The sequence below is a fragment of the Ambystoma mexicanum genome, chromosome 3p, assembly GCF_040938575.1.
Source record: "Ambystoma mexicanum isolate Mex_15411 chromosome 3p, UKY_AmexF1_1, whole genome shotgun sequence".
NCBI classification, from domain to species: Eukaryota; Metazoa; Chordata; class Amphibia; order Caudata; family Ambystomatidae; genus Ambystoma; species Ambystoma mexicanum.
In genome coordinates, this window is record NC_090925.1 from 879,765,342 (window position 1) to 879,788,382 (window position 23,041).

At 44.8% G+C, this 23,041-nt stretch overlaps 1 protein-coding gene across 1 annotated transcript in view; it reads right to left on the reverse strand.

Moving 5' to 3' along the window:
* Positions 1–12,016: 12,016 nt before the first annotated feature.
* LOC138581057 (large neutral amino acids transporter small subunit 4-like) overlaps positions 12,017–23,041 on the reverse strand; it is a 292,371-nt gene continuing 281,346 nt past the window's right edge. The window contains exon 14 of the mRNA XM_069652100.1: positions 12,017–14,712. Coding sequence (XP_069508201.1) covers positions 14,530–14,712 — 183 coding nt within the window. The 3' untranslated portion in view covers positions 12,017–14,529. The remainder of the gene's footprint in view (positions 14,713–23,041) is intronic.

Sequence of the window (23,041 nt, forward strand, 5' to 3'; positions counted from 1 at the left end):
GAGTGCCCGCAAAAGAACACCCTACCCCGTTGAGAATAACCCCCTCTGCCACTCCAGACTTAAGGTTTCTCCCCTTGGGCCTTGTCCCCCCCTGCGAGCACCATTTTATCTATGAACCCCCCAATGTCCTTCTCATCCCAAGACATAGCCGGCCAGACTTGCATTTTTAGCCAAAAGCCCCGGTCATACTGTAACCAACCTTCCCCACCATGCTTCAAATACAGGTTGTGGATATACTGTTCATAAGCGATCATTGACAATGCATACTGTGGGTACTTTCTAGCATAATTGACAAATACATTTTGAATGCCTTCAGCCAGTTGTGGATAGTTGGCTCCACCTTGGGGTTTTCCCTTTCCCTTTTTTCCTTCTCTTTCTCTGACAAATCCTTTATACCGTCCCCTAAGGGTTCCATTCCCACCAAGACTAAGATTTCAATAAATTCTTTTCTCCACAACTTCTCTTTGGTAGCCCATGGGATGTGCCACACCAAGGAACTCACTGATACCCAGACAGGAGAGAAGCCTGGCATCGGTCTCCCGTATTGAGTAACATTGCCCCACATTCCCCCTTGAATGCCATTGGCTCCAACGGCAGTCTGGGCCCCTTGATTCCCTCCACTAACGGTGTTCACTCCTGGCCCCGACAACTCTTGCCCCCACCAAGCTGGACCCTGCTGTGCCCCCGCCAGCGCTGTCCCCTCCTGAGTCACTGTATTAACCCCCCCCCTAAGGAGCTTGAGTTAGTCAAAGCTGTAGCGTGACACCCCTGGGGCAACTGGACCACCCCCCCGGGAATCCCGTGCTGTGTGGAGTACCTGCATGATAGTCCCTTGGCCCAAGCCTAGCTGACCCCAGATTCACTCCACGCTGTTGTACCACTGCAGCATTACTTGCAATTTGATTAAAAGCATTAACATTACCACTCAATAATTGACCATTGCCCCCATTGCCCCACACTTGCATACATTGCATGTCCATACCTTTCACTGCCTCCAAGGATGTGGGCCTCTCTTCAGCAACTACCACAAGTCTGGTTACAGGAGCGCTGGGTGACCCACGATTCCCTAGAGCCTCAGCAGGTGCTGCTACGGCTACAGCCTCCTGCGCCCTTCCTTTCCCCCTCGTCCCGGTGGATGTGGGCTTTCTGCTGGTCCTGGCCCGTTCCTTGCTTGCTTTAGCCCTCTGTGTCACGGTCCTCTTTCTTTTTGTGACAGCTCCTCTTCCACCTCTCTGTGGTCCTCCACCTCTTCTTCTTCCTCCAGTCCTTGAAACCATCTCAAAGCCTCCTCGCTGTTGCTGTTGGGGAACATTAGAGGGGAATCCGCCCTTTGGCTAGGGCCAGCCTGTTCCTCCCCCTGGTGCGGGACCATTGCTTCCATTCAATTGGGCCCGTGTTTTGCAGCAGCTAACCTGGCCATTGCCATGAATGCCTCCAGATCCATTCTTCCGCTCTCCAAACAGTCCTTATCACAAGCTTCTGTGACCCATGTTTACAAGGTTGGGCTATGCAGGTTGCAGTCGAACACGAGCTTCCAAGGCAGCTGCTTGTGCGAGTTATGGGACACAAAAGGGAATCAGCAGGCTTTTCTCTTACTGTTTGCCGATGGCTGAACGTGTAACTGCCCGCTGTCCTTATCTTGAACGCAGCTGTGCCCCCACAACTTTGCAAACTGCCCTCTGTCCTGTAACAATGCAGCTGTGCCCCCACAATGTTTTCACCCAGGCGGGCCCGGTCTTCCTTCACCCTTAGGCCGGGTGGTTTTTGAGTTCAGGCAGGCACTGCATATCTTTCACCCCGCGGCTGCCTTAGCTGATGGTGCGCACCTTCTCTGCGAATGCTCCTGCGTCCGCTTCACGTGTCCCGGACGCCTCTCACCGTTGGTGCTCTTCACCGCGGACTGCGATGCCTGCTCTGTGGGACCCTGGAGCCCGCCCTTCCCTTCTCGCAAGCTCCGGTACCGGCTGTTGTTCCGCATTGGTCCCGGGCTGCTCCTTTCCGCTTTTCCGTCACCGCTTGCTGCGCGCTGCTCCTCTTCTTCCTGGTTGCTCTTTCTGCCCGACGGGCACTCCAGGCTCCAGCACCACAGCCTCACAGCTGGTCCATGGCTCTCCTCTTCTCCTGCTCGTGGCTGTCCCAGCTGCTTCTAGCGACGGCTGCTTCACTGCTTCTTCTGGAATGAAAACTAAATCCTTCCCTATAGATCGGGCGGGCGTCCTTCTGCAGAGGCTGGATGCTTCCTGAAGTAAGGAGCTCGCCCGTTACAAAGGGGCATCCCGCCCCTTTCCTTTGTTGGCCCTTCGCTGGCTTTTTGGCACTTTGCTGCGTTTCGGCCAGCCCCTCCCCCTTACCCAGGGGGGAGGGAGGTGGAGGACCCCAATGGACTATCGGGTTGGCTCCTCCATTTCATTTGGCTTTCCGTCGTCACTGGCACTCCTTGCAACTGCAACCATATCACTCCACAGATCTGCTCCTGGAAGTGCTTCACCACTGTATAAGAAAGCAACATTATGTTGAAATAGGTAAACAAAAAACGTCCCTATTCTGAATTTGTCATCTCACTCCACCAACAGGGGAATAGATTTGTGTAATAAAGTAAGGAGTCAGATGATTCCTATCTCCACTTGCTCAACTAGCACCTTCCCACCCCCACTTTAGCAGTTCTGTATGATCTCCCGGCACTTCACCTCCTAAAAGAACCTTACAAAAAATATATATTTATTCAATTAAGTACCAAGTATCTAAAACATATTAACAACCCTAACGCAACACAGGGACACTTCTAATATTAGAAACTGAATCTAAAACAATATCACAAACCAATCATAAAAATCAACGAGACACAAAAGATATCACATCAAAAATACAACAATCTCAAAGTGTCGTTAAAATATCAATCCCGACATGTTTCTGTTCGTCAAGCCCAATCTAGGGAGAACATTCTTCAGGGGATTATTTGTAAAATCCGTAAATTTCTTCAACACCCCGTTGACTGGGTTGTTTCTGTCACCCACAATGGCAAAACGCTGTGGCCTATAAATCAAATGAAAACACAGAAAATGCTAATTAGAACTGGAAGGCAGGGGTGACAGGGAAAGTGGAGCATTATCAACTGAAAATAAATATCAGAAACATGCTGAGGAAAGCCATTCAATCGGCCATCCTTTACAGACTCCAAAAAATTGGAACTCTGGGATTTACCTCCAAATGGTAAAACTCTGGCAGGCGTCTTCTGATGACAAAATGCCTATTTCCCACCAATGGGACACTGATAATTCTGGGGGGCGTCTCTGTAAGCCTAGGTTTGGCAGACACCTGTAGTGACAAACAACAAACAGAGACCAATTACTCTGTATAAAACCAAGCATCACAAATGAACTGAGGGCAATCCATATTAGAATACCCTTTCATAATTACCTCCACCAACTTGGAATGAGGCACTTCAATGGAAACTACACCCAATGGACCAGATCCAAAAGACTCCTGCCGGTAAACCAAGCACAGTGGTCACACCATCAGCACAATTAGGCTGATAACCACAGAGTAATCACACCTCACGTGTGGAATAGCAACACCAAAGACACCAGTATTCAATGGGTGACCCATCATGCATCAGGATCGAACGATTCGCACACTAGTAACCAGGATGATGCAGGGTAATAGGTATACACCCGTAACTGGGGCCTGTGAAAGTCAATAACACCACAGCGTGCAATAAACACACCCATGCAATGCTAAAGCGGAGACTCACCCATGCAATGCTAAAGCAGAGACTCACACAACCAACGGTACATGCTCCCAACAATGGCGAACGTCCATAAACAAAACGCTGTGTCTTCAACAGACACCACACCATCAGCAAAATACGCTAACCACAGGTCCCGAGTGTAATGGCAACACCAATAAACACCCACAAAGTTCAATGGGTGACACGACATGCATCACAATGTAATAACTTTCACCCTAGTCGCCCAAATAAGGCTGGATCATTAATATACACCCGTGGCTGGGACATGGAAACACGATGTAGCGCATGACAACTACAAACAACCAAGCGTTGCGTTGGCAAGGAACTCACCTGTATAATGCTACAGCAGGGGCTCACATGGCCATCAATGCTGGCTCTAAACAGTGGCGAACATCCATCAAACTGAGTACTGTGTGTTCAATCGACCGGGAATGCTGCACCCATTACTACACCTCGCGCCGTATCACGGACACTAAGAAGGACTAAAATTGTCTCTCCTGGATAATTCAACAAAGATCTTGGAAACCAGGGCTAAGCACAGTGTCATCTTGTAAGGTGATGCTAGGGCAGACCACCTGTGGAAACACTAAGAAAACGGGCCAGACACGCAGCCGGTGTTGAAGAAATCCATGGCATATAATGTTCAAACATGAAATATGTTTGGGGCTGGATGTACAACATAATATGAAATATGTATGAATACGTGCATACACTGAAACAACATCACATGTTTCAAACAGTATTGCGAAATGTATATAAATACGTGCATACACTAAAAGCAACATCACATGTTTCAATCAGTATTGTGAAAACAATATTGCAAAAGCAATTAAATGCAAACCCAATCTTAAACACCATGAATATCCATATTTTATGGAAAAAATCATTCTTGCTGTCACCACCCCAAAGTGCTAAAAGCACACAATAATGCATGGAACAAATGCTAAGGTTTGGATGGTACAATATCAAAGGATTTATTTTTTTTGTCAACAGTTACTGGACGACGTGGTCTAGTCCATAAACACGCCAATACAATCATCATATTCATGTTGAACTAACCACATGCCAATCAATGCTCTCATTAAGCCCCAACACATGACTTTGTAGTTTGAAAATAACTTTCTGCTCCAAATTTAATGGTTTGCGATCTGTGTCAGCTTTATTCTGTCCACAAACCTTTTTCAGGATAAGCCAAATAAAATCATTGTGGTCATGTTTCATTTCAACAAAATGTTTAACTAGTGGTGCTGTGATCACTTTGTTTTTGATACAACTGCAGTGTTCCAGCACTCTACATTGTCTATTAGTCTTCCCCACGCAATGCAGGCCACAAGGGCACGTGATCAAATACACAACATTAGAGGTATTGCAATTGGTCATTTCAGAAAGATCCCACAGTGCATTTGGCAAAATCTGAATGGATCTAATTTCTTTGGTTTGAGCACACATGCTACATTGTCTGCACGGAAAATGTACTTTTACTTCTGGCAATCCCCATAATCTCGTTTGTCTGACAGGCTGCGTGTGAGTTTCCGTCACATCCTTTCTGATGAGCATGGTACGCAAACTTTGGCTTTTCTTAAAAACTATCAAGGGAGGCAACACATCTTTACCCTGGTGTAGTTTCTTCCATGTTTTTTTTAGCCTTATCATTAGGCAAGCCGATAAAGGGGGTGCCATTGTACCAATGAATCGAAGTGATTATGTGAAAGAATGTGAGAGGCTTCTATCCGATGATATTAATTATTTAAAACTGACCAATGATCCCACCGCCAGACTGATGAATATCATAAAAGAGAAAGTATCCTTGCATTTGACTCAGAAATGATTAGTAAACAAGAACATGAGTACCTGATCAGGGAACAGGGAAGAATTCCAGTGTTTTACATCTTGCCGAAGATACACAAGAGACTTGTTAATCCCCCTGGACGACCAATAGTATCTGGACTGAATTCCATCTTGGAACACCTGTCGAAATTTGCAGATTTCTATCTTAGACCTTTTGTTTTGAAGATGCAAAGTTATTTGAGGTATACCACCGATGCAATCAATAAAATAGAGAATGTAGAGTTTACTCCTGGACATTCCCTATTGATTTGTTTCGATATTCAATTTTTATACACGATGATTCCCCAAAGAACAATGCTAGAGGTTGTTGAGGAAATACTGCACAGCAGAGAGGATGGGCATCTGGTCAGCAAAGCATGCATTCTATGGTGTACGGAGTTGGCCTTGACACAAAACTTCTTTCAATTTCAAGGTGTGTTCTTCCAACAAATTGAAGGTACAGCCATGGGGGCAGCCATGGCCCCAAATTTAGCGAACCTATATGTTGAGTATTTTGAGAAGTCTATTATATACCCAGCCACAAATCCTTTTATTCACCAACTGAGAAAGTGGTTACGGTATATATATGACGTCCTGATCATATGGGATGGCTCAAGGGAAGAAGCAGATCGCTTTGTCATTTGGCTTAACCAACAAAACCGTTTTTTGAAATTTACGGGGTCTATATGTGATCTTAAGACACACTTTTTGGACATCACCATTTTTCACTCCATGGGGCTATTGAAAGTTAAGCCTCATAACAAACTACTGACAAAAATGCACTGCTGCATTTTAACAGCCATCATGTTAAACACATGAAAATTAATTTACCTTTTGGAAAACTTCTGCGGCTTAAGCGCAACAGCAGTTTAAAAGATGACTATAGTCAAAATGCTGATGCTCTAACCCACAAATTGTTAGCAAAGGGTTATCCTTCCAGGTTGATCAGAAATGCTTCAAAAAGAGCCTACAATAACAACCATGAGGCCCTTTTAGAGAAAACCAACAAAACAACAAAGGAGATAGGCACTGTATTTGTTAATACCTTTACCAATCTGTCTTATAAAATCAAATCTATCATCAAAAAACATGGAAGAAAGTATACCAGAGTAAAGATGTGTTGCCTCCCTTGATCGCTTTTAAGAAAAGCCAAAGTTTGCGTACCATGCTCATCAGAAACGATGTGACGGAAACTCACACGCAGCCTGTCAGACAAACGAGATTGTGGGGATTGCCAGAAGAAAAAGGACATTTTCCGTGCGGACAATGTAGCATGTGTGCTCAAACCAAAGAAATTAGATCCATTCAGATTTTGCCAAATGTACTGTGGGATCTTTCTGAATTGACCAATTGCAATACCTCTAATGTTGTGTATTTGATAACGCGCCCGTGTGGCCTACATTACGTGGGGAAGACTACTAGACAATGTAGAGTGCGCATAGTAGAACACCGCAGTTGTATCAAAAACAAAGTGATCACGGCACCACTAGTTAAACATTTTGTTGAAATGAAACATGGCCACAATGATTTTATTTGGCTTATTCGAAAAAGGTTTGTGGACAGAATAAAGCTGATACAGATCGCAAACTATTAAATTTGGAGCAGAACGTTATTTTCAACTACAAAGTCATGTGTTGGGGCTTAATGAGAGCATTGATTGGCATGTGGTTAGTTCAACATGAATATGATGCTTGTATTGCCGGGTTTATGGACTAGACCTCGGCCAGTACCTGTTGACGAAAAAATCAATCCTTTGATATTGTACCATCCAAACCCCAGTATTTGTTCTATGCATTACTGTGTGCTTTTAGCACTTTGGGGTGGTGACAGCAAGAATGATTTTTTCATAAAATGTGGATATTCATGGTGTTTAAGATTGGGTTTGCATTCAATTGCTTTTGCAATATTGTTTTCGCAATACTGTTTGAAACATGTGATGTTGCTTTTAGTGTATGCACGTATTTATATACATTTCGCAATACTGTTTGAAACATGTGATGTTGTTTCAGTGTATGCACGTATTCATACATATTTCATATTATGTTGTACATACAGCCCCAAACATCTTTCATGTTTGAACATTATATGCCATGTTTTTCTTCAACACCGGCTGCGTGTCTGGCCCCTGTTTCCTTAGTGTTTCCATAGGTGGTCTGTCCTAGCGTCACCTTACAAGATAGCACTGTGCTTAGCCTCGGTTTCCAAGAGCTTTGTTGAATTATCCAGGAGAGACAATTTTAGTCCTTCCTTAGTGTCCGTGATACAGCGCGAGGTGTAGTAATGGGTGCAGCATTCCCGGTCGATTGAACACACAGTGCTCAGTTTGATGGATGTTCGCCACTGTTTAGAGCCCGCATTGATGGCCATGTGAGCCCCTGCTGTAGCATTATACAGGTGAGTTCCTTGCCGACGCAAAGCTTGGTTGTTTGTTTTTGTCGTGCGCTACATCGTGTTTCCATGTCGCAGCCACAGGTGTATATTAATGATCCAGCCTTATTTGGGCGACTAGGGTGAACGTTATTATATCGTGATGCATGTCGTGTCACCCATTGAACTTTGTGGGTGTTTATTGGTGTTGCCATTACACTCGGGACCTGTGATCACCCTATTTTGCTGATGGTGTGGTGTCTGTTGAAGACACAGCGTTTTGTTTGTGGACATTTGACATTGTTGGGAGCATGTACCGTCGGCTGTGTGAGTCTCTGCTTTAGCATTGCATGGGTGGGTCTCCGCTTTAGCATTGCATGGGTGTGTTTTTTGCACGCTGTGGTGTTATTGACTTTCACGGGCCCCAGTTAAGGGTGTATACCTATTACCCTGCAACATCCGGGTTACTAGTGTGCAAATCGTTCGCTCCTGATGCATGATGGGTCACCCATTGAATACTGGTTTCTTTGGTATTGCTATTCCACACGTGAGGTGTGATTACTCTGTGGTTATCAGCCTAATTGTGCTGTACTTGGTTTACAGGCAGGAGTCTTTTGGAACCGGTCCATTGGGTGCAGTTTCCATTGAAGTGCCTCATTCTAATTTGGTGGAGGTAATTATGGAAGGGTTTTCTAATATGGATTGCCCTCAGTTCATTTGTGATGCTTGGTTTTATACAGATCAATTGGTCTCTGTTTGCTGTTTGTCACTACAGGTGTCTGCCATACCTAGGCGTACAGAGACGCCCCCCAGAATTATCAGTGTCCCATTGGTGGGAGATAGTCATTTTGTCATCAGAAGACGCCTGCCAGAGTTTTACCATTTGGAGGTAAATCCCAGAGTTCCAATTTTTTGGAGTCTGTAGTCGATGGCCGATTGAATGGCTTTCCTCAGCATGTTTCTGATATTTATTTTCAGTTGATATTGCTCCACTTTACGTGTCACCCCTGCCCTTCCAGTTCTAATTAGCATTTTCTGTGTTTTCTTTTGATTTATAGGCCCCAGCGTTTTGCCATTGTGGGTGCCAGAAACAACTCAGTCAACACAGTGTTGAAGAAATTTACGGATTTTACAAATAATCCCCTGAAGAATGTCCTCCCTAGATTGGGCTTGACAAACAGAAACATGTCGGGATTGATATTTTAACGACACATTGAGATTGTTGTATTTTTTGATGTGATATCTTTTGTGTCTCGTTAATTTGTATGATTGGTTTGTGATATTGTTTTAGATTCAGTTTCTAATATTAGAAGTGTCCGTGTTGTGTTAGGGTTGGTCATATGTTTTAGATACTTGGTTCTTATTTGAATAAATATTTTTTTTGTAAGGTAATCTATGCACGCAGTCCATTCTTTTAGGACGTCAAGTGCCGGGAGATCATACAGAACTGCTAAAGTGGGGGTGGGAAGGTGCTAGTTGAGCAAGTGGAGATAGGAATTAAGAAAGCAACATGGCATGAACCAAAACGCCAGCATTGGCAGACCCTCTTAGATTCTACATGGGGCAGCACAGCAGCTCCGCTTTGGCATATTTTTGAGCTATGGATTTAGTAAAGGAGTTATGTTAGATGGCAAAAGTAGATGGTTGTTTACGAGCATTACTAGCTTTACTGACCCGGAGGATAGCTCAGAGGCAACACGCTCGCCTTGTAAGTAAGACGACTTGAAGCAACCAAGGTTCGATCCCCGGTCTGCACTTAGAAACCTCTAGGTTATAAATACACAATTACCCTCAAAAATGTTCTTAGTTAGTGTTTACTGCCATCCAGATGACAATCCTGTGGCCATTGCAACACAAGGTGTATTGCTGCTTCCTCACACTGCTGGTTGTGACCTATCAAATGTACACCATTTGTTGAGATATGCACCAGGCAAAGTATTTCACCAACATTTCGACCAAACTCTGCCTTAATTTCCGCATGAGGGTGGCGCTTTGGCTTTTAGTAGATGCCTGTTTTTGGAGTGTGAGCCGTTTGCAGGTACACTGCAAGATGGTTTCCCATTGTAAACATGCTTCAAGTTCGGGGTCTGCAACGGGTGGCTCTCCAGATGTTCTATACTACGACTCCCATGATTCATTGCCGTAGACTTTGGTTGCTTGGGCTGGTGGGAGTTGTGGTTCAAACATGTTTTTGGGTTGGGATGTAGAATGCGGCTTAAAGTGCAAAATGTGGAACTAAGAAATGGCCAAAACTCTGGCTGACCCAAAGCGTATAACCCTGAGCAGATCCCCTTACATTGCTCTTGCTCATTATACTTACCTCTCAAAATTGGGGTCGACTGGAAGTTGAGGAAAGGTGAGGAAAAGGAGAATGCCTCTGAGGAGGTAGAGCTCAAAGTGGACCTTCTTGGCAAGGGCCGGGATATGAGGTGAGAAGGCGAGAGAAGAGTCGAAGATGGCTCCCAGGTTTTTTGAATCACAAGAGGATGAGAGGAGAGGGCTCAAGGAGGGAGGCCAGAGATTAGGGGGGACGAAGGGGGAGGAGTTGCAATGTGAAGAATCCTCTGTCTTACTAGCATTAAGACAAAGATCATTAGCAGCGCACCATGCCTGAATAGCAGTCAGACAATCAGGAATGAGAGAGGAAGGAGGGAGGTAGAGGAGGGCAGCTTAAAGGAGAGCTGTGTGTCATCGACATAACACTGGAAATGAGGAGAGAAGGTGGGCATCAAGTGGGCAAGAGGGGCAAGGTAAATGTTGAAAAGCCACGGCGAGAGGATAGAGTCCTGAGGGACGCCACAGGTAGAGAGTCAGGTAAAGGAGATAAAAGGACCCATTTGAACCTCGGAGGGCTGATTCGAAAGGAAAGAGGTCAACCAAGCCATTTAAGAGGTGGCATGATTGACAGTATCGAAGGCAGAGGACAGATCCAGGAGGATGAAAACAGGAGGAGAGGAGGACTCGAGATTAGAGAGCAAGTTGTCACAGGTTTTCAGGAGAGCAGTTTTCGTGCCTCTGGCTACTCCGTGGCCAGACTGGTTGTCATGGAGACAGCCAACAGCTTCAGTGTGGTGGGTTATTTGGGAGATGGCCAACTGCTCCAACAGTTTGCCCAAGATTGGAGTAGCGGGGATAGGGCAGTAGTTAGCCGGGCAGGAAGGGTCCGCATACAGCTTTTTTAAGAGGGGGTGCACAAGAGAGTGCTTCAGAGTTTGTAGGAAGGAGCCAGTGGCAAAAGGGTGGCTGCAGAACTCAGCCAAAGTTGGAGCGAGGGCGGCAAAATATTGTCCTTGATCGTTCTAGAGGAGCAGGGAAGCACCTGTTTGGGGGAGACTTTCATAGAGCAAATAGTCTTGGTGAACTCATCCGGTGCTATGGGTAAGAAGGAGGAGAGTTTGAGGGAGGGAGAGAAAGAGGAGCCATGGGAGGTCTGAGAGCAGGAGGAGGAGGGAGTGAAGAGGGGAGTGAGGACAGGATGTCCTGAGTTTCTGTTGAGAAGTGGGAGGCCAAGGACCTGCAAAGGGTCTGGGAAGGGTCTGGGAAGGGAGAGGTGAAGTGGAGCCTGCAGTAGGATTGGAAAGTTCCTTACAGATTTTGAAAAGTTCAGCCATGTTGTTGGTGGCCCCCAAGATGCAGATTTGGGTATGGGCCCGCTTCGTGGACTGGATGGAAAGTCTGTAATGCCTTTGGAGCTGGCGGCAGGCCAATTTGTCAGAGGATGTGCTAGAAGCCATTCATTTCCGTTCTGAACTCTACACTTGCTTTTCAGATGGATCCCATAGGGAGGGATAAAGATGCCCAGGGGGGAGAGAGAGACAGGGAACTGCACAGTGCAGGAAAGAACTCCCCAGGCGCCCAGCAACCAATCAGGAACAGATGAAGCAGAGTTATAAAAAAATGCCCAGATTAGGAAGTTGAAACATACATGAGGAATGCCAGAGCAGGGCCACACATTTTACACACACCCAGATATGAAATTTCAAGAAAGCAGGGCAAAAACAGCCCTGCGGCATGGGCAACAAGTATTTGGGGCACCTACGTTTGAATGTGAAGCAGTCATGGAAAAGCAAGCAATTCGACAGGGCAACAGATTTTATGCCTAGGTTTGAGTTTCAAAAACAGTCATGACATACATGCAGTTCGACAGGGCAACAGATCATAAAAGTGGCTAGATTTGAATTTCATAACAGTCATAAAAAAAGCAAGCAATTCGACAGGGCAACATATTTTAAAAATGCCTAGGTTTGAGATTCAAAAACAGTCATGAAATACAACTGACCAGTGATTATTCGCAATTGACCATTAAACAATCCAGTAACCCATGGATATTTGGTAGACACTCGGAAGAAGTGAACCATTCAAAAATTCCCTTCTGTCCCCCCACTTATCTTCACCATCCTTACATGTGTGACTTGCAGAGTGGTGCCAGTGCTGACTGCTGGTCAGAAATAAAACATGCTACCTCTGGACCAGTGGGCACCAATGTGCAAAATAGTAAACACAGCTAGAAACTGAAAACAATAATTTTTCTATTTCTAACAAGGAGCAGGCTCTGGAAATAGAAAAAAAAATACTTCTAGCACCAGCAACCCGTAAATGCTACAAATTCTACCACTAGCGAATGCTAGCTTTGGAAATAAAAAAATGTTGTATTCGTTTTTCAGTGCTAGAGTGCCCGCTCTCGCTCTAGACAGAAAGATATGTTTTCTATTACTAGCCTGTATTTGAGTTTGAAATAAAGCAAAAAGAAGGTCCCGCTGGGGAAGGCAACCTGCCGTTCTATCAAGGACCCTTGTCTGATTTGCGCCCTTAAGGATTTTTACCCATACACCTCTGAACAAGTTGGAAAGTTTCACAAACCTCAACCCGCTGAAATTCGAGGGGGTTGACTTTTCCTACAAACGGGTTCCCGCTTGAACAATTGTGACACAGATACAGCCCCGCACATGCAGAGAATAGGGTGAAGGCGTAGCAATCGTAGTAGAATGTAGTTATTTATCAGATTAAAAGTATGCACAAATGACCCACTTTCTGACTAGTGGCATTATCCTTTTAGTTGAGTACACCCCATTGCTAGATGGAACATCTCACAATTACCTCACAATATTACAGAGTAAACCTCACCCCTGATTTTTAGCAACAAAGAAAGAGGTGCACAGGGGCTTGGTACCTTCAGTTGCCATCAGGGCGGCATTCCTAGAGGATATGACATATCTTAAGTAGTAAAGTAAACTTGCTTTTAGAAGTAAGGTCCCTTCTACTGGTACACAGTTTGACTTTATGTCTTATAAACACATGCTAAATGCAAGGATGTGTGCACTGTGATGTAGGCACCCCTTTCTTGACTTTCTTGAAACCATGAGAAGATGGCTGCCAGTGAAGAGGAGACTACACGCTCCAAAATGCTCGCCATAGAGGAGTTGATGTCTGGTGGCCAGTTTTCTTTTACTGCCAATGTGTGCAGGATATAGGATTCACTGTAGCATCCTCACTGGGGATTGTGATGCACTTAAGTTACTGGTGTGTCTATCACCCAGGTGACCAGTCAGTGATGTAAGTTCTGGTCCGTGACTCTAAGCTTCGCCTGGCTTCTGCTCTGCACCATGCTTCTACGCAGCTGCTGCATCTACACACACAGTAGAGGTGCACCTGATCGCAGCTGAATTTTAGGGGATGGTCATGCGCAGAGGTTGCAGCTACTGCTTGTAAAAAAAACAGAGAGTGAACAGGCCTCTACCTCGGGTTAGTTGTCTCCATTACTGCAAATAGTTTATGATCACTTGATGCCTTCTTGAAATTGGGCGATAACGTAAACTCTTTAAACTCCCCCATGTGATCCCATATTATGGGATGGCTAATTGGGCAGGTGGATGATGACCGAGAGTCCGTAATGATGTTAGGTTACTTGGTTGGGTGGATGGTGGTCAATATGTTGTGTTAGCACAGTTATTTGTTGGGTGCTGAAAGGTGCACCATGACATATTCTGAGCCCACAATGCGAGGAGATTAGTTACATGGTTGGGTTCATTATTGATCAGTTGGTGTCTTCATAAGTACCTGGTGAGACTTGTTTTGGGTTGTAGTGAACAGTAACCTTCCACCTTCTGAGCCTCAATTGATGTGATGACTTTTTTGTCTGGATGTGTGGAAGGGCATTGTTTGGCATCTTCAATTATGCACTTGTTGGCTGATCCATTGTGTGGGTTGGTGTGTCATTCATTTGTGGCATTTGATCCCCCCAATTGCAAGTTAATGGCTGTTGGAATATCGCATATAATCATCAAAGCCTCTGTGGATATGACATCTGTTAGGTTGGTGATCGAGAACTTTGAATCCTTAGAGGCAAAGTGATCGAACATTGTTTGCTTGATTTAGTGGCGGGGACACCACGGTTCTTTAGAGCGCATGTTCATGTTGTTTGCTGGAGGGGCATGCCATCACGACAGTGTTTGGCTGCAACTATTTTGTCTTCTGTGATCTCAATTTCACAACATTTATTGGTTACTTGGATGGTTGTGGAAAATCGCCCGGTGTGCTTGGAGCTTGCAGTGATATGAAGTCAAATTGTTCTTTGGTTGAGTTTGGGGTCATAACTTGGTGTCCTCCAGCCCTCCCATTATGTGCACAGTTGTGGCCCCTTGGCCCAGATGCACAGACACTGACTGGGGGAGGCTTCTCTTCTCTTGTTCCTCCAAAGTGCGCCGCAGCCCATGTAGATAGAATGGGACAGTGAACCCCAGCAGAGAGAGGATGAGGAATCCAGCATTGATCTGGAAGCAATAGGAGAGTATGAAGACATATATATATATATATATAAATATTTTTTTTTCTTTTTTTAAATGTATTTGTAATATAGTACGGTTAAAACTTTTCACAAAAAAATAATAAGATCAAATAGACTTCAATTTTACGAAATATCTAAAAACCCTAAAAATAGTTACAGATATAGACAAATATTACGTGATTTCATGCATACAATCAATTTAAGACAATCAATTTAAGACACCCGAACACAACCCTATCCTTTCTAAAACAGGCGAATAACTCTTTATTATCGTCCAATGATATATTTCAGAATGCAGGCAAAGAGGGTAAGCCCACAACACAATGTGTTATTTTTCCCAGCCAGTTCCTTTTCCAAAAGCCGTCCACACATATGAGAAGGCAATGGCTCTAGCCAGACTACAAAAGGAGATGCCATTCCACCAAAATAGATCCCTCTGAATATCCTGAAAGCCTTCTGCAAAATGTCTGTGATACCTCATATAATGTTTAAACATTGCTTTACAGGCAGTCAGAACTTTTCTTAGCGTCTCGGTCTTGCTAGAATCTTGATTTAGCTGACAGTACCACTCATCCTTTGGCATTCCCACCCAAGCTCCTTTAACAGCCAAAACTGGATGTTTACTTAGTCGTATCTTCATACAAATCCTTCTGCGCTTAGGGCTAGGGAATTGCAAAACTTATTTCTGTGGGGGTTCATAGGGATAATAAAATTCTACATGGTCTCTCAGTGAAGGTAGTCTGCCTACATGATCGTGATTACATGAACACATATACTGCATGCACATATCTGATGCAACCAGTTCTGGAAAATTAGAAGTAACAACTGTTGGGGAATAGTTGCTGACAGTAGAGGGGACTCATGGGGGAGGAAGGATAGCTCAGGGGCAACGTCTTTGTTTTGGAAGCAAGGCGACATAGCACAACTCAGGTTCGAATCCTGATCCTACGCTTAGAAACCACTGGCTGGTATTAAGACCATTATAAATGAACAATAAAATAGAAATCAGGTTGCTCACTATTAGGACAAGATTTTGGAACACTAGTAGATGATCCGATTGTGCTGTGAGACAGCAGAGGAGTAGTATCTGTTCAAAGTGTTGGGATGAACGTCTGACATCGCACACGCGAGAGGAAATATAAACTAATAAAACCCATAAAGCAAGATGGCAGAACACACATCCAAGGCAAAAGGTCCAGGCGCAAGCAGATCACCCTGTCATTCCCACCATAGCCCTTCAGTGATAGATAAATGGAGAACAGCAATACACACATGTATTTCGAGTCTAGATGCCCAGAAAGACGGCAGACACTATTAACCAGCAATTGTGTCAAGAGTCAACTTGACACACATGCACACATGCACGCAGATATAGATGCAAGCGAGTAGGCACAAGAACACAAATACACACAGATATAGATGCACATGAGTAGGCACAAGAGACAGGGAACATTGTAGGCAATAGAGTAAGCAATCATAAGATAAAGCAAGCAATGAACATGACACACCAGCAGTAGTGATAGTTCCCTTTGTGACACGAGATAGATAGCAGCCAACAAAACGCATACGCACAGATAGGTGCATTTATAGGTAGGCCTTAAGCCATTGTAAGGAACAGAAATTACAGAATAACATAGAGACAGAAGTAAGCCCAAAACGAATACATACACACAAGTCCGTCCGTTCAAGACAGTGCGTGAGGAATGTGCTGACAAAGCCAGCAGCCTTGAGCATGGTGTAAAGTCACGCAGCAACTGGTTAAAAAGTAGGAGGTAAAACTCTTTCCCAGGCTAAACATGGGAACAAGATTTAATTAGAAGTTGCTACCAGAAGCAGGGTCCGTGAGGGGAAGGGGTAGAAAGCCTCGTAGACATTGGCTATGAATAAGAATGCTCAATCCTATCCCACACATTCAGCAAGTGAAACATTTAATTAATAACATTTCTGCCCATGTTCTTAAACTAACAAACACAAGGCCACAGCCCTGGTGAGAACGTGCTGAGACATGCACAGGACGTCAAACAGAAGGAGAATTTCTCCCGCTGTCGGAAAACATCCACTCCGGAGTGGAGACACATACAATGGATAAAGCAAGCTCCCAGCACAGGGAAAACCCAGTTTACAGGACTAAGGAAGGTTCAAAGGCCATAGTTCAACACAATAGACACAATAAAGGTTGTACATCAAGTAGGATACATCAATGAATCACAGAAATTATTTTAGTCATCAGACCACATGGCCATACAGAGGTAAAAAAACACACATAATCCCTAAAGGTGCACAGTCCCAGAGCAAAGGACCTAGGAGCACATTATATGAGGTCATGCACATAAACCATTGGAAAAGAAAGGGAGAAGTTACATGCTTCAATCAGAAGATGCAATAATATGCTGCCGGTTGATGCAGCTTGAAGGGTGAGAACGGTAAAATGGGACCAACGTTCAATTTCGATGAGCACAGGATGTGAAAAATACAATTGTTGCCACACTGTCACACCTCACAATTTCATTGGTCAACAATGACCGAAGCGGCCCACCCCAGAAGGGCCAAAGGAGCTCCACCAATCAAATGTCAAGGATTAAATGAAACATAATACAATATTGATTGTCCAGGCATACGTCTAGGAAACTAAAATGCTACCACCATGAAGTGATTATTATGAAGTAGCTAAAAGAATGATCACGAGGGATAGGATAGGCCAATAGGGGTAGACATTGTATAGATTGCCTTATAGTGCAATCCTAATTGACTAATCAGTGAACAGTATTTTCAAAGTATTCAGAAACAATGTATTGCAATTTCACTCTACTTTCAACTATAAAATACCACCATTTTGTATTGTCTGTTGAATTATTTTTTTCAATTATTCCCGGCCGTGGATGCCTGTAATAAAGTTTTTTCTTGCTGACAGGCACTTTATTGACTCATTCGGATAATATTTTTATTGATTTGTGGGTCTTACCCTACAAAAGAGTTCACAAGAAAGCATTAATGGTACATATTCTCTGTTAGGCCACTTGCCAAGCAACACGTTTATTAACAGAACAGCGGTTGAATAAAATGATATATATGAACCTGACCGGAATGAAGTACAAACGCCATGGTCTTTTTGGCATTCCAAAGGTACTACTGTTCAAAGGCACAACGTTGAAATCCCATCAAAGAATAACAACATTTGGAATGTTACCAGTGGAACTGGGCATGTGCCACTGATGGGATAGGGGTCTGTGTCAAACCAGTTCTCACACTGGGGATGTGTAACTGTTCTATCCCCAGTTTCCCTTGGTACCTTGGCAACCCCTTAAACAGTGGGTACAAAAAACATGCCCATAGCAAACAACAGGGGCTAATGGTATCCAATGACATGTTCTAGGCAGTGTCTAACACTTAACTAACAATTATTTGAATGGAGTAAACTGCCAGATGCAGTCCAGAAAAGGTAAGGTATGAGGTGGCACAGTGGAAGGCGATTTTATTTTTGACTGAGAATCCAGAGGGCCCAAATGTTCTGCGAACCAGAAGCTTCAGTAAAATGACAGAGGTAATCCAGACTCCTAATATTGGGTGGTCACCTTGGGTATGGGAAGTTAGTCCTGGTCAGCCACTGGTGTTCTAAGAGCTCCTAACCATAAACAGTCTGGGGTTTTAGGTGTTTGTCCGACACTAGGTAGCTGAGTGTTTGGGATTTAATGGTTCTTTCAAGTCTTTAAAGTCAGTACTGGGACAAACATGAGTCTGGTGTATTCTAGTAGCTGGTTAGGCTACCTAAACTCTTGCAGATGCTATGGAGCATAAAGGGCTGTGTGTTCAGGGGGTGGCATCCCAGTGTCTTCTTGTTTAAACACGGTTATTCCTGCATCAGTGGTCTAAGAATGCAGGGGTTCATTTGAATGACCAGGATGATGAGGAAGTTGCAGATCAGCCGGAAATGGCTTGGATGTAATGTGTCCGCTTGCCACACAGATCAGGCTGTTTTCCTCGATGCTCATTGTGGCCAGTCATAACTGTCAAAAGAAAGTGGGTCATGTTATTCTCCACTCTGCGCAAAGCAGTGATCTACATGCTTTGGGCAACTGCTAGGTGCAGTGGCATGTCCTTTCTAAAGAAAGGGCACAGAGGGCCATTAAAAAGCTTGATACGGCTTCAGCGGAAAGGCTCATGGGTACTGCTCAGGTAGGGCACCAGGTTCTAGACACATTATAAAAACAGGTTGGTCCTTTGTCTAGCAAAGTTAACTTCCATGGGTGGCCCAGACCAACATCCACATTCATGAAGTTTTAATAGAAAAGCACTTCTTGCAAATGGAGATTGGGTACGGGTAGCAGGGGATTTAAATGCCTGTTGTGTCTGTGAGGTGGGACATACCAATGGGATAGGAACAGGCGCGGGTATTAACAACCAGAGACGGCTATGGAGCTCTTTATTTGCTAACTTAGGTTTGATCATGCTGAATAATCAAGGGAACATTGATATGCGACAGAATTATACCTGGAGACAGGGGAAGAAACACACTGGGCCTCATTACGAGCATGGCGGTAGCCGTGCCTGTATGGCAGGCACGGCTACCGCCATGCTCGCTACCGGCACTGCCTCCCGCGATTGGGCAATAACCGGCCCATTACGAGATGAATGGGGCGGTAATTGCCCATTCGCGGTGGCGGTATTGCTGGGCTGCCGATCACCATTCTGCCCCTATAGGGCAGAATGGTGGTGGGGAGCATGGAGGCGCCGGCACCATTGATAACGGTACCGGCGACATTACGAGTTATGCTCACGGGTGCCACACAGCCCGCCAGGTAAGACCTAGTGGGCTGTCAGCAACCCGCGAGCAGAACTCGTAATGCGGCGGGACGGTATGAACGGTGCTGGTACCTTACCGGCACCGTTCTTACCGTCACCGCCACCCTTATAATGAGGCCCACTTTGTTGGATTGTATTTACATTAATCTTAAAGTAATTAATGACTCGACGAAAACTGAGATTCTTTTTAATAATTCTAGTGATCATGCAATCTTAACATTGACCCTCCCAGAGCTGTTCCTTCAGGATAGGAGGAAGCAGCTCTGCAGAGTTATTGTGAATGCCTCTAAAATCAGAGTGGGATGGACAGACCATAATATTCAGGCAATTTGTGAATATGTACAGAAGTTGCCAGAGGAAACTTAGTCCACTGGTTGGTCTGCCCACCCCGATAATCAGTGATTGGATGACACAGCCATCAATGAATTGTATTGCCTTGGTTAAGGGGGTAATACAACAACATCATGGTAAGAAGATCACGTTTGACCATGACATTGTAGCCTGTAAGAGACAATTGAGACAAGGCATTAGAAAACTCAGAAATAGTGTCCTTGAGGGGCCAATTTACTATACAAGATTAAAACAGATTAAAAAAACATTCCATAATTGGATACAGGGGTAGAAAAGCTCAGAAAAAACAAGCTTTGGCAGGAAATGTACAGCCTTTTAAAGAGTGGAAAGAGCAAGCAAATGTGGGAACTATTTAGGAATTTAAGAAGTGGCGTATCTCCAGGGTCCATTAACTGGGTCCAGGAAGACACTTGGTATCATTTTATCCAACAAACATTTGAGGCGTCTGAAGAACAGGTCTCAGGATGACCTTTGTTCACATTAGTAATAGAGTATATAGACATAGTTCACAATACAATATGAAACATAAAAATAAAACAGAAGGCTCTTGCAGCCCTTTTACCCTCACGCCCCCACCCACATCCCTCTAACAATCTCCCCTTTCTACTTCCAAACTGACCAGCCTCGCCAACATCATCAAATGCCTTAAGCCATCTAGCTGAAAGGGAGATGCTGGCCCAGTGGCATTGGTTAAGGAATGCGCAGAACCTCTCCTCCCCCTCATTGCCACTATCAACACCTCCTTTGCCTCCTGCACGGTCCCTGTCTCACTCAAAGAATCCTGGATAGCTCAGTTGAAAAAAAAACCTATTCTTGAACCGGCAACCCTTACCAATTATCGCCCAATTACAATGCCCCCCTTGCTTCTAAAAATCATGGACAGAGCCGCATACCTTAAGACCCAAACATTCTTAGAAGTTTACCATGTCCTGGGGACCCTGACAATCTGGCTTTTGCCCTAAACATGGCACAGTAATAGCCCTCTTAGACCTCAAGAACCAGCTCGATTCCTCCAATGGCCACTCCCTCTCACTCCTCTTATTTCTCGATCTCTCGGCCGCATTCGACCTTGTTGACCACAAGCTCTTAAGCTGAGCACTGGTCTTCTCAGCCCACTTTTCTCTGTATTCCACCACATGGATCTCCTCCTTTCTGGCCGACAGATCTTCCAGAGTCTTTGCTGGGGAGGCCGCCACCACCCCCACACCTACCTCCTGAGGTGTACCTCAAGGATCTTGAATTGCCCACACTATATAATGTGTATACCAAAATCTCTATTTGACCATCTAGATGCCTTAGCATCTCACACACCAACTACGATGATGACACGCAATTCCTCATCTCTCTTACTGGCGACCATCCAACTGACTCCCTCCGAATAAACACCATCTACGAAACCACCCAGACTTGGATGGTCGCACACAGTCTCTGCCTCAATGATGAGAAAACTGAGCTCCTCATCATTGGACACGCTGCCTGCCTGGCCAAACTTCATGAGGCATACAAAACTTTCACAATCAACGGCCACAGGATACTGGTGGCATCCTCCGTCAAAACTTTAGTCATTTACCTGGACTCTTAACTCTCCATGAGCCACCAGGTCAACCATATCGCCTCCTCCTCAGGGTATGCCACTGAACTTTTTAACGCTAGCAAACCTTTACTCTCTACCCAGAACCACCTTGAAATTGCCTGTGCCTTAATGGCATCCAAACTGGACTATTGCAACTCTCTTCTCTGTGACACATCGGATATAAACGTGCTCAAACTCTAGACAATCCAAAACACTGCCCTCCGGCCTGCACTGGACATTGGCAGGCATGCACACATCTCAGAGGCCAAAAAGACTGCCTGTTGGCTTCCGGTTAAGGAAATAATTAAATTCAAGACACTATCAATCACCTACCGATGCATTGCCAATGATGCCCCCCAATACCTGGCTGAAACAAACAAAAAAAATTCTTCAACTATACTGGTTAGATAAGCCCACAAACACTGTCTTGTCACACCAAGATACAACAGCAAAAGAGCCGGAGGGGCAAGCTTCCTAGCCCGTGCAACAGCTCTTTGGAAAAAGCTTCCACCCCACCCCCATATCTGCAAGACAAACCTTCCTACTTCCTCTTGAGGAAACATCTTAAAACCAATCTATTTAACTGACATTTTCTCTCTCTTCCCTCCAGCACCCTTCCCCTTTTTCCTTTTTTCTTCTTCTGTAAACAGAGCCTAGATGCTCGTGGATTATGTGCACTTCTTACAAATGTACTAAATAAACAAATCATTAGGAACCTAAAAGCTGTGAGGGCCTGATGTCATGGCTGATGTTGTTTTAAGAAAAGACTCAGAGAAGTTGGGCAGAATTCTCACGATCTTCTTGTCAGCGTTAGAATACAGAGAAATTCTTAATTCCTGGAGGATGTCCCACATTATTCCCATTTTTAAAAAAGGCGATAGAGTGAACCCTCATTGTTATAGGTTAATCACCGTTCTAGATGTGCCCAGCAAGATTCTTTCATCAATCTTACTGTGTGAAATTGAAAAGTGGGTATCCAATGCTAATGTGTTATTGATTTTCCAGACGGAATTCCGTCCTGGAAGGTCCACCACATTCAATATATGCTTACTAAATTCACTTATTGAACAATCAAAAAGGAAAGCTAGTCCCTCATTGTTTGTGGTGTTTGTTGACTTCTCATCAGCATTCAATTCAGTGTGGGGCCGATTCATGGAACAAATGTGTGCCGAAAATCGTGGTGCAAACTGGCGCAAGCGTGAAAAAGCACGCGCACGTGTGCGATTCATGGAAGGGCCTGCGCATGTTTACTACGGGATGTGCGCCAAATCCAAGCGTGGCGCACACGAGCGAACACGTCACAGCAACATACCGAACGCTGTGTGCGACGCGCACAGTGAAAGCGCACAACGTCAGAGCACACACCAAAAAGGGGGCGGAACAGGGGACGGAACACGCGGAATGGGGAACAATGCATGAAAAAGAAGGCGTAACTGGGGAAGTACTGCAGGGAAATACACGGAACACCCCCACGCACGCGAACAACACGTATTCATGGAATCGATTACGAGAAACCCGTGCACGCCAAAAGACGCGCACAGGCGTCAACACGTCTGCCACACGAAGGCAGGCGGAAGCGTCCCCGGGCACA